The 13,755-nt window shown below is 55.3% G+C and overlaps 1 protein-coding gene across 4 annotated transcripts in view; it reads right to left on the bottom strand.

Moving 5' to 3' along the window:
• LOC143973611 (RNA/RNP complex-1-interacting phosphatase-like) overlaps nt 1–7,084 on the bottom strand; it is an 89,671-nt gene extending 82,587 nt beyond the window's left edge. For all 4 annotated transcript variants that reach the window (XM_077474465.1, XM_077474467.1, XM_077474466.1 and 1 more), the window contains exons 1-2: nt 6,944–7,084; nt 4,710–4,785 (exon numbers count right to left, since the gene is read on the bottom strand). In XM_077474465.1, the coding sequence (XP_077330591.1) occupies nt 4,710–4,785; nt 6,944–7,050 (183 nt within the window). In that variant the 5' untranslated portion in view covers nt 7,051–7,084. The remainder of the gene's footprint in view (nt 1–4,709; nt 4,786–6,943) is intronic.
• Nucleotides 7,085–13,755: the final 6,671 nt, after the last annotated feature.

Genomic DNA, 13,755 nt, shown 5'->3' with positions numbered 1-13,755 from the left:
GCCTTCCAGGCAGAGTGTAATGGATTGGCCAATGAAACAGATGGAAGGCGGCCTTCCAAGCAGAGTGTAATGGATGAGTCAATGGAAGATTCAGATGGAAGGCAGCCTTCCAGGCAGAGTGTAATGGATAGATCAATGAAAGATTCAGATGGAAGGCGGCCTTCCAGGCAGAGTGTAATGGATTGGCCAATGGAAGATTCAGATGGAAGGCGGCCTTCCAGGCAGAGTGTAATGGGTGAGTCAATGAAAGATTCAGATGGAAGGCGGCCTTCCAGGCAGAGTGTAATGAATGAGTCAATGAAAGATTCAGATGGAAGGCAGCCTTCCAGGCAGAGTGTAATGGATGGGCCAAGGGAAGATTCAGATGGAAGGCGGCCTTCCAGGCAGAGTGTAATGGGTGAGTCAATGGAAGATTCAGATGGAAGGCAGCCTTCCAGGCAGAGTGTAATGGATGGGCCAATGAAAGATTCAGATGGAAGGCAGCCTTCCAGGCAGAGTGCAATGGATGGGCCAATGAAAGATTCAGATGGAAGGCAGCCTTCCAGGAAGAGTGCAATGGATGGGCCAATGAAAGATTCAGATGGAAGGCGGCCTTCCAGGCAGAGTGTAATGTATGGGTCAATGAAAGATTCAGATGGAAGGCGGCCTTCCAGGCAGAGTGTAATGGATTGGCCAATGGAAGATTCAGATGGAAGGCGGCCTTCCAGGCAGAGTGTAATGGATAAGTCAATGAAACATTCAGATGGAAGGCGGCCTTCCAGGCAGAGTGTAATGAATGAGTCAATGAAAGATTCAGATGGAAGGCAGCCTTCCAGGCAGAGTGTAATGGATGGGCCAAGGGAAGATTCAGATGGAAGGCGGCCTTCCAGGCAGAGTGCAATGGATGGGCCAATGGAAGATTCAGATGGAAGGCGGCCTTCCAGGCAGAGTGTAATGAATGAGTCAATGAAAGATTCAGATGGAAGGCGGCCTTCCAGGCAGAGTGTAATGAATGAGTCAATGAAAGATTCAGATGGAAGGCAGCCTTCCAGGCAGAGTGTAATGGATGGGCCAAGGGAAGATTCAGATGGAAGGCGGCCTTCCAGGCAGAGTGTAATGGGTGAGTCAATGGAAGATTCAGATGGAAGGCAGCCTTCCAGGCAGAGTGCAATGGATGGGCCAATGGAAGATTCAGATGGAAGGCGGCCTTCCAGGCAGAGTGTAATGGGTGAGTCAATGAAAGATTCAGATGGAAGGCGGCCTTCCAGGCAGAGTGTAATGGATTGGCCAATGAAACAGATGGAAGGCGGCCTTCCAAGCAGAGTGTAATGGATGAGTCAATGGAAGATTCAGATGGAAGGCAGCCTTCCAGGCAGAGTGTAATGGATAGATCAATGAAAGATTCAGATGGAAGGCGGCCTTCCAGGCAGAGTGTAATGGATTGGCCAATGGAAGATTCAGATGGAAGGCGGCCTTCCAGGCAGAGTGTAATGGGTGAGTCAATGGAAGATTCAGATGGAAGGCAGCCTTCCAGGCAGAGTGCAATGGATGGGCCAATGGAAGATTCAGATGGAAGGCGGCCTCCCAGGCAGAGTGTAATGGGTGAGTCAATGAAAGATTCAGATGGAAGGCGGCCTTCCAGGCAGAGTGTAATGGATTGGCCAATGAAACAGATGGAAGGCGGCCTTCCAAGCAGAGTGTAATGGATGAGTCAATGGAAGATTCAGATGGAAGGCGGCCTTCCAGGCAGAGTGTAATGGATGGGCCAATGGAAGATTCAGATGGAAGGCAGCCTTCCAGGCACAGTGTAATGGGTGAGTCAATGGAAGATTCAGATGGAAGGCAGCCTTCCAGGCAGAGTGCAATGGATGGGCCAATGGAAGATTCAGATGGAAGGCGGCCTTCCAGGCAGAGTGTAATGGGTGAGTCAATGAAAGATTCAGATGGAAGGCGGCCTTCCAGGCAGAGTGTAATGGATTGGCCAATGAAACAGATGGAAGGCGGCCTTCCAAGCAGAGTGTAATGGATGAGTCAATGGAAGATTCAGATGGAAGGCAGCCTTCCAGGCAGAGTGTAATGGATAGATCAATGAAAGATTCAGATGGAAGGCGGCCTTCCAGGCAGAGTGTAATGGATTGGCCAATGGAAGATTCAGATGGAAGGCGGCCTTCCAGGCAGAGTGTAATGGGTGAGTCAATGAAAGATTCAGATGGAAGGCGGCCTTCCAGGCAGAGTGTAATGAATGAGTCAATGAAAGATTCAGATGGAAGGCAGCCTTCCAGGCAGAGTGTAATGGATGGGCCAAGGGAAGATTCAGATGGAAGGCGGCCTTCCAGGCAGAGTGTAATGGGTGAGTCAATGGAAGATTCAGATGGAAGGCAGCCTTCCAGGCAGAGTGTAATGGATGGGCCAATGAAAGATTCAGATGGAAGGCAGCCTTCCAGGCAGAGTGCAATGGATGGGCCAATGAAAGATTCAGATGGAAGGCAGCCTTCCAGGAAGAGTGCAATGGATGGGCCAATGAAAGATTCAGATGGAAGGCGGCCTTCCAGGCAGAGTGTAATGTATGGGTCAATGAAAGATTCAGATGGAAGGCGGCCTTCCAGGCAGAGTGTAATGGATTGGCCAATGGAAGATTCAGATGGAAGGCGGCCTTCCAGGCAGAGTGTAATGGATAAGTCAATGAAACATTCAGATGGAAGGCGGCCTTCCAGGCAGAGTGTAATGAATGAGTCAATGAAAGATTCAGATGGAAGGCAGCCTTCCAGGCAGAGTGTAATGGATGGGCCAAGGGAAGATTCAGATGGAAGGCGGCCTTCCAGGCAGAGTGCAATGGATGGGCCAATGGAAGATTCAGATGGAAGGCGGCCTTCCAGGCAGAGTGTAATGAATGAGTCAATGAAAGATTCAGATGGAAGGCGGCCTTCCAGGCAGAGTGTAATGAATGAGTCAATGAAAGATTCAGATGGAAGGCAGCCTTCCAGGCAGAGTGTAATGGATGGGCCAAGGGAAGATTCAGATGGAAGGCGGCCTTCCAGGCAGAGTGTAATGGGTGAGTCAATGGAAGATTCAGATGGAAGGCAGCCTTCCAGGCAGAGTGCAATGGATGGGCCAATGGAAGATTCAGATGGAAGGCGGCCTTCCAGGCAGAGTGTAATGGGTGAGTCAATGAAAGATTCAGATGGAAGGCGGCCTTCCAGGCAGAGTGTAATGGATTGGCCAATGAAACAGATGGAAGGCGGCCTTCCAAGCAGAGTGTAATGGATGAGTCAATGGAAGATTCAGATGGAAGGCAGCCTTCCAGGCAGAGTGTAATGGATAGATCAATGAAAGATTCAGATGGAAGGCGGCCTTCCAGGCAGAGTGTAATGGATTGGCCAATGGAAGATTCAGATGGAAGGCGGCCTTCCAGGCAGAGTGTAATGGGTGAGTCAATGGAAGATTCAGATGGAAGGCAGCCTTCCAGGCAGAGTGCAATGGATGGGCCAATGGAAGATTCAGATGGAAGGCGGCCTTCCAGGCAGAGTGTAATGGGTGAGTCAATGAAAGATTCAGATGGAAGGCGGCCTTCCAGGCAGAGTGTAATGGATTGGCCAATGAAACAGATGGAAGGCGGCCTTCCAAGCAGAGTGTAATGGATGAGTCAATGGAAGATTCAGATGGAAGGCGGCCTTCCAGGCAGAGTGTAATGGATAGATCAATGAAAGATTCAGATGGAAGGCGGCCTTCCAGGCAGAGTGTAATGGATTGGCCAATGGAAGATTCAGATGGAAGGCGGCCTTCCAGGCAGAGTGTAATGGATAAGTCAATGAAACATTCAGATGGAAGGCGGCCTTCCAGGCAGAGTGTAATGAATGAGTCAATGAAAGATTCAGATGGAAGGCAGCCTTCCAGGCAGAGTGTAATGGATGGGCCAAGGGAAGATTCAGATGGAAGGCGGCCTTCCAGGCAGAGTGTAATGGGTGAGTCAATGGAAGATTCAGATGGAAGGCAGCCTTCCAGGCAGAGTGCAATGGATGGGCCAATGGAAGATTCAGATGGAAGGCGGCCTTCCAGGCAGAGTGTAATGGGTGAGTCAATGAAAGATTTAGATGGAAGGCGGCCTTCCAGGCAGAGTGTAATGGATTGGCCAATGAAACAGATGGAAGGCGGCCTTCCAAGCAGAGTGTAATGGATGAGTCAATGGAAGATTCAGATGGAAGGCAGCCTTCCAGGCAGAGTGTAATGGATAGATCAATGAAAGATTCAGATGGAAGGCGGCCTTCCAGGCAGAGTGTAATGGATTGGCCAATGGAAGATTCAGATGGAAGGCGGCCTTCCAGGCAGAGTGTAATGGGTGAGTCAATGGAAGATTCAGATGGAAGGCAGCCTTCCAGGCAGAGTGCAATGGATGGGCCAATGGAAGATTCAGATGGAAGGCGGCCTTCCAGGCAGAGTGTAATGGGTGAGTCAATGAAAGATTCAGATGGAAGGCGGCCTTCCAGGCAGAGTGTAATGGATTGGCCAATGAAACAGATGGAAGGCGGCCTTCCAAGCAGAGTGTAATGGATGAGTCAATGGAAGATTCAGATGGAAGGCGGCCTTCCAGGCAGAGTGTAATGGATAGATCAATGAAAGATTCAGATGGAAGGCGGCCTTCCAGGCAGAGTGTAATGGATTGGCCAATGGAAGATTCAGATGGAAGGCGGCCTTCCAGGCAGAGTGTAATGTATGTCAGAACCAAATCTTACCTTCTGTAACGGAACCTTGAAAGTAATAAATCGAGTTCCAGGAATGCGCCGGCCCACCGCGCTGTACTCCGTCCACCTACAAGGGAAGGACAGCCGTTCAGTCCTCCCACTGACAGGGGGCAGTAATGACATTTCATCCCATATTACGGGGCAGTCCTCCCACTGACAGGGGACGGCTCCATGAAAGATTCAGATAGAAAGCGACTCTGGGTGGGGGGAGGGGACTCCTGCCGGACTGTACGGTCAGGTCTGGGGGGGGGGGGAGGGGACTCCTGCCGGACTGTATGGTCAGGTCTGGGGGGGGGAGGGGACTCCTGCCGGACTGTACGGTCGGGTCTGGGGGGGGGGGGACTCCTGCCGGACTGTACGGTCAGGTCTGGGGGGGGGAGGGGACTCCTGCCGGACTGTACGGTCAGGTCTGGGGGGGGGGAGGGGACTTCTGCCGGACTGTACGGTCGGGTCTGGGGGGGGGGGGGGGGGAGGGGACTTCTGCCGGACTGTACGGTCAGGTCTGGGGGGGGGGGGGAGGGGACTCCTGCCGGACTGTACGGTCAGGTCTGGGGGGGGGAGGGGACTCCTGCCGGACTGTACGGTCAGGTCTGGGGGGGGGGGAGGGGATTTCTGCCGGACTGTACGGTCAGGTCTGGGGGGGGGGGAGGGGACTCCTGCCGGACTGTACGGTCAGGTCTGGGGGGGGGAGGGGACTCCTGCCGGACTGTACGGTCAGGTCTGGGGGGGGGGGGGAGGGGACTCCTGCTGGACTGTACGGTCGGGTCTGGGGGGGGGGGAGGGGACTTCTGCCGGACTGTACGGTCAGGTCTGGGGGGGGGAGGGGACTCCTGCCGGACTGTACGGTCAGGTCTGGGGGGGGGAGGGGACTCCTGCCGGACTGTACGGTCAGGTCTGGGGGGGGGGGGGGGACTCCTGCCGGACTGTACGGTCAGGTCTGGGGGGGGGGGGGGGACTCCTGCTGGACTGTACGGTCAGGTCTGGGGGGGGGGGGTGGGACTCCTGCCGGACTGTACGGTCAGGTCTGGGGGGGGAGGGGACTCCTGCCGGACTGTACGGTCAGGTCTGGGGGGGGGAGGGGGGGGACTCCTGCCGGACTGTACGGTCAGGTCTGGGGGGGGGGGGGGGGAGGGGACTCCTGCCGGACTGTACGGTCAGGTCTGGGGGGGGAGGGGACTCCTGCTGGACTGTACGGTCAGGTCTGGGGGGGGGGGGGAGGGGACTCCTGCCGGACTGTACGGTCAGGTCTGGGGGGGGGGGGGAGGGGACTCCTGCCGGACTGTACGGTCAGGTCTGGGGGGGGGGGGGAGGGGACTCCTGCCGGACTGTACGGTCAGGTCTGGGGGGGGGGGGGGGAGGGGACTCCTGCCGGACTGTACGGTCAGGTCTGGGGGGGGGGGAAGGGGACTCCTGCCGGACTGTACGGTCAGGTCTGGGGGGGGGGGGAGGGGACTCCTGCCGGACTGTACGGTCAGGTCTGGGGGGGGGGGGACTCCTGCTGGACTGTACGGTCAGGTCTGGGGGGGGGGGGGAGGGGACTCCTGCCGGACTGTATGGTCAGGTCTGGGGGGGGGGGGGAGGGGACTCCTGCCGGACTGTACGGTCAGGTCTGGGGGGGGGGAGGGGTCTCCTGCCGGACTGTACGGTCAGGTCTGGGGGGGGGGGGGGAGGGGACTCCTGCCGGACTGTACGGTCAGGTCTGGGGGGGGGGGGGGGGGGAAGGGGACTCCTGCCGGACTGTACGGTCAGGTCTGGGGGGGGGGGGGGAGGGGACTCCTGCCGGACTGTACGGTCAGGTCTGGGGGGGGGGGGGAGGGGACTCCTGCCGGACTGTACGGTCAGGTCTGGGGGGGGGAGGGGACTCCTGCCGGACTGTATGGTCAGGTCTGGGGGGGGGGGAGGGGACTCCTGCCGGACTGTACGGTCAGGTCTGGGGGGGGGGGGGGACTCCTGCCGGACTGTACGGTCAGGTCTGGGGGGGGGGGGGGGACTCCTGCCGGACTGTACGGTCAGGTCTGGGGGGGGGGGTACTCCTGCCGGACTGTACGGTCAGGTCTGGGGGGGGGGGACTCCTGCCGGACTGTACGGTCAGGTCTGGGGGGGGGCACACAAGAGCTCTGACTCCTCCCCGTGTGACGTCACGCTCCCCCATATAAATGCTCGGGATAAAGCCCATACCCTCCCTATGTAGCGGCTCTCAGACATCCCGCCCCGCCCCCGCTCACCTCTCCGGTAGATGGTTCTTCATGTCGGCGGCGGTCAGGTGGAAGCGGCGGGCGGCGGAAGAGATTCGGGAGAAACGAAACCAGAAAACGCCGAACACCCCGAACATCACACGAGTACCTTGTCTGAGCGTGACACGTCACCGCCGGTGTCTTGTCAAATAGGGTCCTCCATCGGATGCTGTCCTCTGCGTACTGCGCATGCGCAGTACACAGGAGCACAGATTCCGAAAATTGCCGAGGACGAACGGCGCCTGCGCCGTGAGTCCAGGTTCTATCCCCACTATCCAAGTGGACATAGAGTTAGAATAAAAAAGAGCCGAGCGCAGCGAGGCCGAGCCCGAAGCGTGGCGAGCGAAGCTCGCCCGCGAGGGGCCCTCTAAAATTCTAAACCCTATGTCCGCTTGGATAGTGGGGCTACCTCCTCCACTCACGGCGCAGGCGCCGTTCAGCTTCGGAGATTTTCCGAAGCTTCGTCTGCTCCGTACTGCGCATGCGCAGTACGGAGCGGACACATATGGATGGCCGGACTCTATTAGGCAGAACACCGGGGCGCAGAGATTTGACGTCACTAGACCGGCGCTTTGGGCGCCATATTGGGTATGGGCAAGTGAGGGAAAAAGGGCATATCGTACCTGAGGCACTGAGAGACCATTATAAAGCAAACTCCAAACATTTCAGTTACAGAATGAGGGAGAGGAAAAGTGGAGCTCCAACCTAAAGTGGAAGTTCCGCTCATCGGAAGCCTCCATTGCCACAATTGGCCCCTTTCAGGGGGGAGGGTATTTACGCCACTTCCTGCGGGGCCCCCGCTGTCTGCTGGGAAACACACGGATCCCAGAGACCGCCCTTATTGTGCAGTGCGACTCGCGCATGTTCAGTAGGGAACCGGGCAGTGAAGCCGTAAGGCTCCACCTTCTGATTCCCACACACAAGATGGCGGCGGTAGCATTCTGAGCCGAGCAACAAATCAGCTTTGGGTGCCGACATCGCAGGTGCGCTGGACAGGTAAGTGTCCTTATTTTAAAAGTCAGCAGCTGCGGCATTTGGAGCGGCTGACGTAAAAAAAAAAAAAAACTGCGGAACTCCCGCTTTAACCACTTGAGATCCGAGAGCTATAGTCAATTGACGGCTACAGCGCGGATCTCCTTTTCCGGGACTACGTCTATTGACCTAGTCCCGTGCATGAGCGGCCTGCACGCCCCCTGAGGGGCGCGCTCTGTGATCGGCGAGTCTACGAGACTCGCCTGATCACCGATCCGAGCAAGGGGTCGATCCCGACCCCTTATCACGTGATCAGCTGTCAGCCAATGACAGCTGATCAGGTGATATAACGGAGGCGGTAATCGGCTATTATTCCTCCTCGCGCTGTCGAGGAGAAAAAAAAAAGCCGATCACCGGCGGCTGTGATCGGGACATCAGTCCCGATCATGGCCAGCACTGCTAGTGCCCACCTGCAACCCTGTCAGTGCCCACCTGCCCCCTGCCAGTGCAACAATAAAAAAAGTAAGTGCCCCCGTCAGTGCCACCCAGCAATGCCCACAATCTGCCTTAACAAAGGTGCTGCACCCGTGCCACATATCCGTGCCCATCAGTGTCATCTATCAGTGCCCAGCAGTGCCACCCATCAGTGCCCAGCAGTGCCACCTATCAGAGCCACCTATAAGTGACACCTATCAGTCCCATCTATCAGTGGTACCTATCAGTGCCCATCCGTGCCATCTTATGTGCCCATCTTTGCCCATCAGTGCCGCCTTATCTGTGCCCATCGGTGCTGCCTTATCTGTGCCTATTTGTGCCGCCTTAACTATGCCTATCAGTGCCCACCAATGCAGCCTATCAGTGCCCACCAGTGCAGCCTATCAGTGCCCACCAGTGCAGCCTATCAGTGCCGCCTCATCAGCGCACTTCAATGAAGGAGAAAAATTACCAGTTTGCAAAATTTTATAACAAACTATTAAAACATGATTTTTTTTTTTTGCATCTTTTTTTTTGTTTCGCAAAAAATAAAACTCCGAGCTGTAACTAAATACCACCAAAAGAAAGCTCTATTTGTGGGAAAAAAATGATAAAAATGTCATTTGGGTACAGTGTTGTATGCCCGCGTAATTGTCATTCAAAGTGCATCAGCGCTGAAAGCTGAAAATTGCTCTGGGACTGAGGGGGGTTTAACTGCCCAGTGAGCAAGTGGTTAAAGGAGGAAGTGACCTTTGTGTGGTCAAACACTTAGCAAAGGCAGGAGCTTAGCAGTAATAAACCGCGGAATAAAAAAATATATATTTTTACCTATAGGTAAGCCTTATTAGAGTGTGCTATGTACAGAGTGCAGGGTTGAGGAGTGCGCTATGTACAGAGTGCAGGGTTGAGGAGTGCGCTATGTGTAGAGTGCAGGATTGAGGAGTGTGCTATGTACAGAGTGCAGGGTTGAGGAGTGCGCTATGTGTAGAGTGCAGGATTGAGGAGTGCGCTATGTACAGAGTGCAGGGTCGAGGAGTGCGCTATGTATAGAGTGCAGGGTTGAGGAGTGCGCTATGTATAGAGTGCAGGGTTGAGGAGTGCGCTATGTATAGAGTGCAGGGTTGAGGAGTGCGCTATGTACAGAGTGCAGGGTTGAGGAGTGCGCTATGTACAGAGTGCAGGATTGAGGAGTGCGCTATGTACAGAGTGCAGGGTCGAGAAGTGCGCTATGTACAGAGTGCAGGATTGAGGAGTGCGCTATGTACAGAGTGCAGGGTCGAGGAGTGCGCTATGTACAGAGTGCAGGATTGAGGAGTGCGCTATGTACAGAGTGCAGGGTTGAGGAGTGCGCTATGTATAGAGTGCAGGGTTGAGGAGTGCGCTATGTACAGAGTGCAGGGTTGAGGAGTGCGCTATGTACAGAGTGCAGGATTGAGGAGTACGCTATGTACAGAGTGCAGGTTTGAGGAGGGCGCTATGTACAGAGTGAATGGTCGAGGAGGGCGCTATGTGCAGGGTTGAGGAGTGCGCTATGTACAGAGTGCAGGGCTGAGGAGGGTTCTATGTACAGAGTGCAGGGTTGAGGAGTGCGCTATGTACAGGGTGCAAGGTTGAGGAGTGCGCTATGTACAGAGTGCAGGGTTGAGGAGTGCGCTATGTGCAGGGTTGAGGAGTGCGCTATGTATAGTAGAGTGCAGGGTTGAGGAGTGCGCTATGTGCAGGGTTGAGGAGTGCGCTATGTACAGAGTGTAGGGTTGAGGAGGGCACTATGTACAGAGTGCAGGGTTGAGGAGGGCGCGATGTACAGAGTGCAGGGTTGAGGAGTGTGCTATGTACAGGGTGCAGGGTTGAGGAGTGCGCTATGTATAGGAGAGTGCAGGGTTGAGGAGGGCGCTATGTACAGAGTGCAGGGTTGAGGAGGGCGCGATGTACAGAGTGCAGGGTTGAGGAGTGTGCTATGTACAGAGTGCAGGGTTGAGGAGTGCGCTATGTATAGTAGAGTGCAGGGTTGAGGAGTGCGCTATGTATAGTAGAGTGCAGGGTCGAGGAGTGCGCTATGTACAGAGTGCAGGGTTGAGGAGTGCGCTATGTACAGAGTGCAGGGTTAAGGAGTGCGCTATGTATAGTAGAGTGCAGGGTTGAGGATTGCGCTATGTACAGGGTGCAGGGTTGAGGAGGGTGCTATGTGCAGGGTTGAGGAGGGCGCTATGTACAGAGCTCAGGATTGAGGAGTACGCTATGTACAGGGTGCAGGGTTGAGGAGGGTGCTATGTGCAGGGTTGAGGAGGGCGCTATGTACAGAGTGCAGGATTGAGGAGTGCGCTATGTACAGAGTGCAGGGTTGAGGAGTGCGCTATGTACAGAGTGCAGGGTTGAGGAGTGCGCTATGTACAGAGTGCAGGGCTGAGGAGGGCACTATGTAAAGAGTGCAGGGTTGCGGAGTGCGCTATGTATAGAGTGCAGGGTTGAGGAGTGTGCTATGTACAGGGTGCAGGGTTGAGGAGTGTGCTATGTACAGAGTGCAGGGTTGAGGAGTGCGCTATGTACAGAGTGCAGGGTTGAGGAGTGCGCTATGGACAGGGTGCAGAGTTGAGGAGTGCGCTATGTACAAGGTGCAGGGTTGAGGAGTGCGCTATATACAGGGTGCAGGGTTGAGGAGTGCGTTATGTACAGAGTGCAGGGTTGAGGAGCGCACTATGTATAGAGTGCAGGGTTGAGGAGCGCACTATGTATAGAGTGCAGGGTTGAGGAGTGCGCTATGTACAGGGTTGAGGAGGGTGCTATGTGCAGAGTTGAGGAGGGCGCTATATACAGGGTGCAGGGTTGAGGAGGGTGCTATGTGCAGGGTTGAGGAGCGCGCTATGTACAGAGTGCAGGGTTGAGGAGTGCGCTATGTACAGAGTGCAGGGTTGAGGAGTGCGCTATGTACAGGGTTGAGGAGGGTGCTATGTGCAGAGTTGAGGAGGGCGCTATATACAGGGTGCAGGGTTGAGGAGCGCGCTATGTACAGAGTGCAGGGTTGAGGAGTACGCTATGTACAGAATGCAGGGTTGAGGAGTGCGCTATGTACAGAGTGCAGGGTTGAGGAATGCGCTATGTACAGAGTGCAGGGTTGAGGAGTGCGCTATGTATAGTAGAGTGCAGGGTTGAGGAGCGCGCTATGTACAGAGTGCAGGGTTGAGGAGTGCGCTATGTACAGAGTGCAGGGTTGAGGAGTGCACTATGTATAGATCCACTGCGCTTCGCCCGCCGCACCATCGAACCTGAAAATAGCTAAGGGGCGTGGGCACCCAATAAAGTCAGTGGGTGACTCCACCCCCTTGAGACATCACTGACCAGGGCATGCTGGAACGCCACAAGGGGACGGGGTCACCGGTTATGGTCACCAGGTGGCTCCGCACCTTACCTATATAAGAAATGTCAGATGGAGGGGCAAATAGTCCGCAGGGAACATTGAACGAGGCCGGAAATCTTATTTTTTGTGTGCGGCGGGTAAAGCGCGATGGATCTACCTCTGGGACAATAAAGGAATTGTCAAAAACTTGTTTACTGTCTTTATTCAATTTTTACACATTTTTGGTGCATGGGCAAGGGCAGGGCTCCACAAACCCCAGGCGCTGGGTCGCCAATGCGACCAGAAATCGCAACCTGGCGCCTAAGCTGCCACCAGCCCACTCACTATTGATGCCCCAGACATGCAGAGCATTAACACTGACTGCCGTCCTCCTCCCTCCTCCGGCCGGGATGGGCGGGACCCGGCAGCTATCAAACACCAGCCAATGGAATCTGGGCAGGCCGCTACGTGTATGTGGCCGCGCCTCTTTTCTTAAGCAGCCCAATCGTTGGCTGGTGTTTGATAGCTGCTGAGTCCCGCCCTACCCCGGCCGGGTCCCGCCGACATTAAGCTCAATTCTGACAGCTCCTCTGTTACATTTCAGTAACAGAGTGCTCCGTGTGAAACCTGCCAGTGCCAACCAGTGGCACCGCCAATTAGTGCCACCTGCTAGTGCCAAACAGTGCCACCGCCAATCAATACCACCTGCAACCACCAACCAGTGCCATCACCAATCAGTGCCACCTTCCAGTTCAAAACCAGTGTCACCTGCCAATGCCAACCAGTGTCACCTGCCAATGCCATCTGGCAGTTCCACGTGCCTGCCAGTGCCACCTGCCACTACCAATCAGTGCCACCTGCCACCGCCAATCAGTGCCACCTGCCAGTGCCATTGCCAATCAGTGCCATCTGCCACTACCAATCAGTGCCACCTGCCAGTGCCACCACCAATCAGTGCCATCTTCCAGTGACAACTAGTGCCACCTGCCATCACCAACCAGGGCCACCTGCCACTTCCAAACCAGTGCCACCTGCCTATCAGTGCCAGTGCCAATAGTGCCACCTGCCAGTTCCAAACCAGTGTCACCTGCCAGTTCCAAACCAGTGTCACCTGACAATGCCAACCAGTGTCACCTGCCGGTGCCATCTGGCAGTTGCACGTGCCTGCCAGTGGCAACCAGTTCCATCTGTTGCCAGCCTTACTCTCTTTCTGGTCAGCCCATAACCCTGATGTACCAGCGTTTCAATGGAGTTATTGACTGGGTGCTCCATTGTGAGTTAGGGATAGGGGGTGAAAATGAGTGGCCTTACCCCGGGAGCTGACAATCCATACCACTCTAAAAAAAAAAAAAAGAACTGGCTTCTAACTAATTCAAAGCAAATTTGTCAACCCCTGGGCAAGGGTACCATGTACCCCATAATCATTCACATGGGGGGGCCGGGTTCTGGGGCCCCCTTGTTAAAAAGGCATTCCAGATTTTAATAAGCCCCCTGCCTGCAGACCCCCACAGCCACTGGCCAGGGTTGTGGGGAGAAGGCCGTTGTCTCCATCAGCATGAGGGCAAGGTGTAAGGCATGTGTCCTGGTATGATTCTGAAGAGTGGGCGCTCGCTCATTCCCCCTTTCCTGACCTGCCAGGCTGCATGCTCGGATAAGGGTCTGGTGTGGATTTTGGGGGGACCCCCACGCTGTTTTTTCCCCAGAATTTTCTATTTCCAGCATTGTTTTGTTTTCATTTCAGTTGTCAGTGGTGAAGCCGGCTGACAGCTGACGCTTCTTCAGCTTCCCACTTCAATACCGGGAGGTACTTCCCCCCTTCCTGCCCCCCCAAACCAGGCACTTCCCCCTTCCTGCCCCCTCAATACAAGGCACTTCCCCCTTCCTTTCCCCCCCAATACCAGGCACTTCCCCCCTTCCTGCCCCCCCAATACCGGGCACTTCCCCCCTTCCGCCCCCCCAATACCAGGCACTTCCCCCTTCCTGCCCCCCAATACCAGGCACTTCCCCCCTTCCTCCCCCCCAA

Source organism: Lithobates pipiens, unplaced genomic scaffold, assembly GCF_037356315.1.
Source record: "Lithobates pipiens isolate NorthernLeopardFrog02 unplaced genomic scaffold, aLitPip1_a1.2 Scaffold_86, whole genome shotgun sequence".
In the NCBI taxonomy this organism is placed as follows: domain Eukaryota; kingdom Metazoa; phylum Chordata; class Amphibia; order Anura; family Ranidae; genus Lithobates; species Lithobates pipiens.
This window is presented reverse-complemented; position numbering and strand designations above follow the sequence as displayed.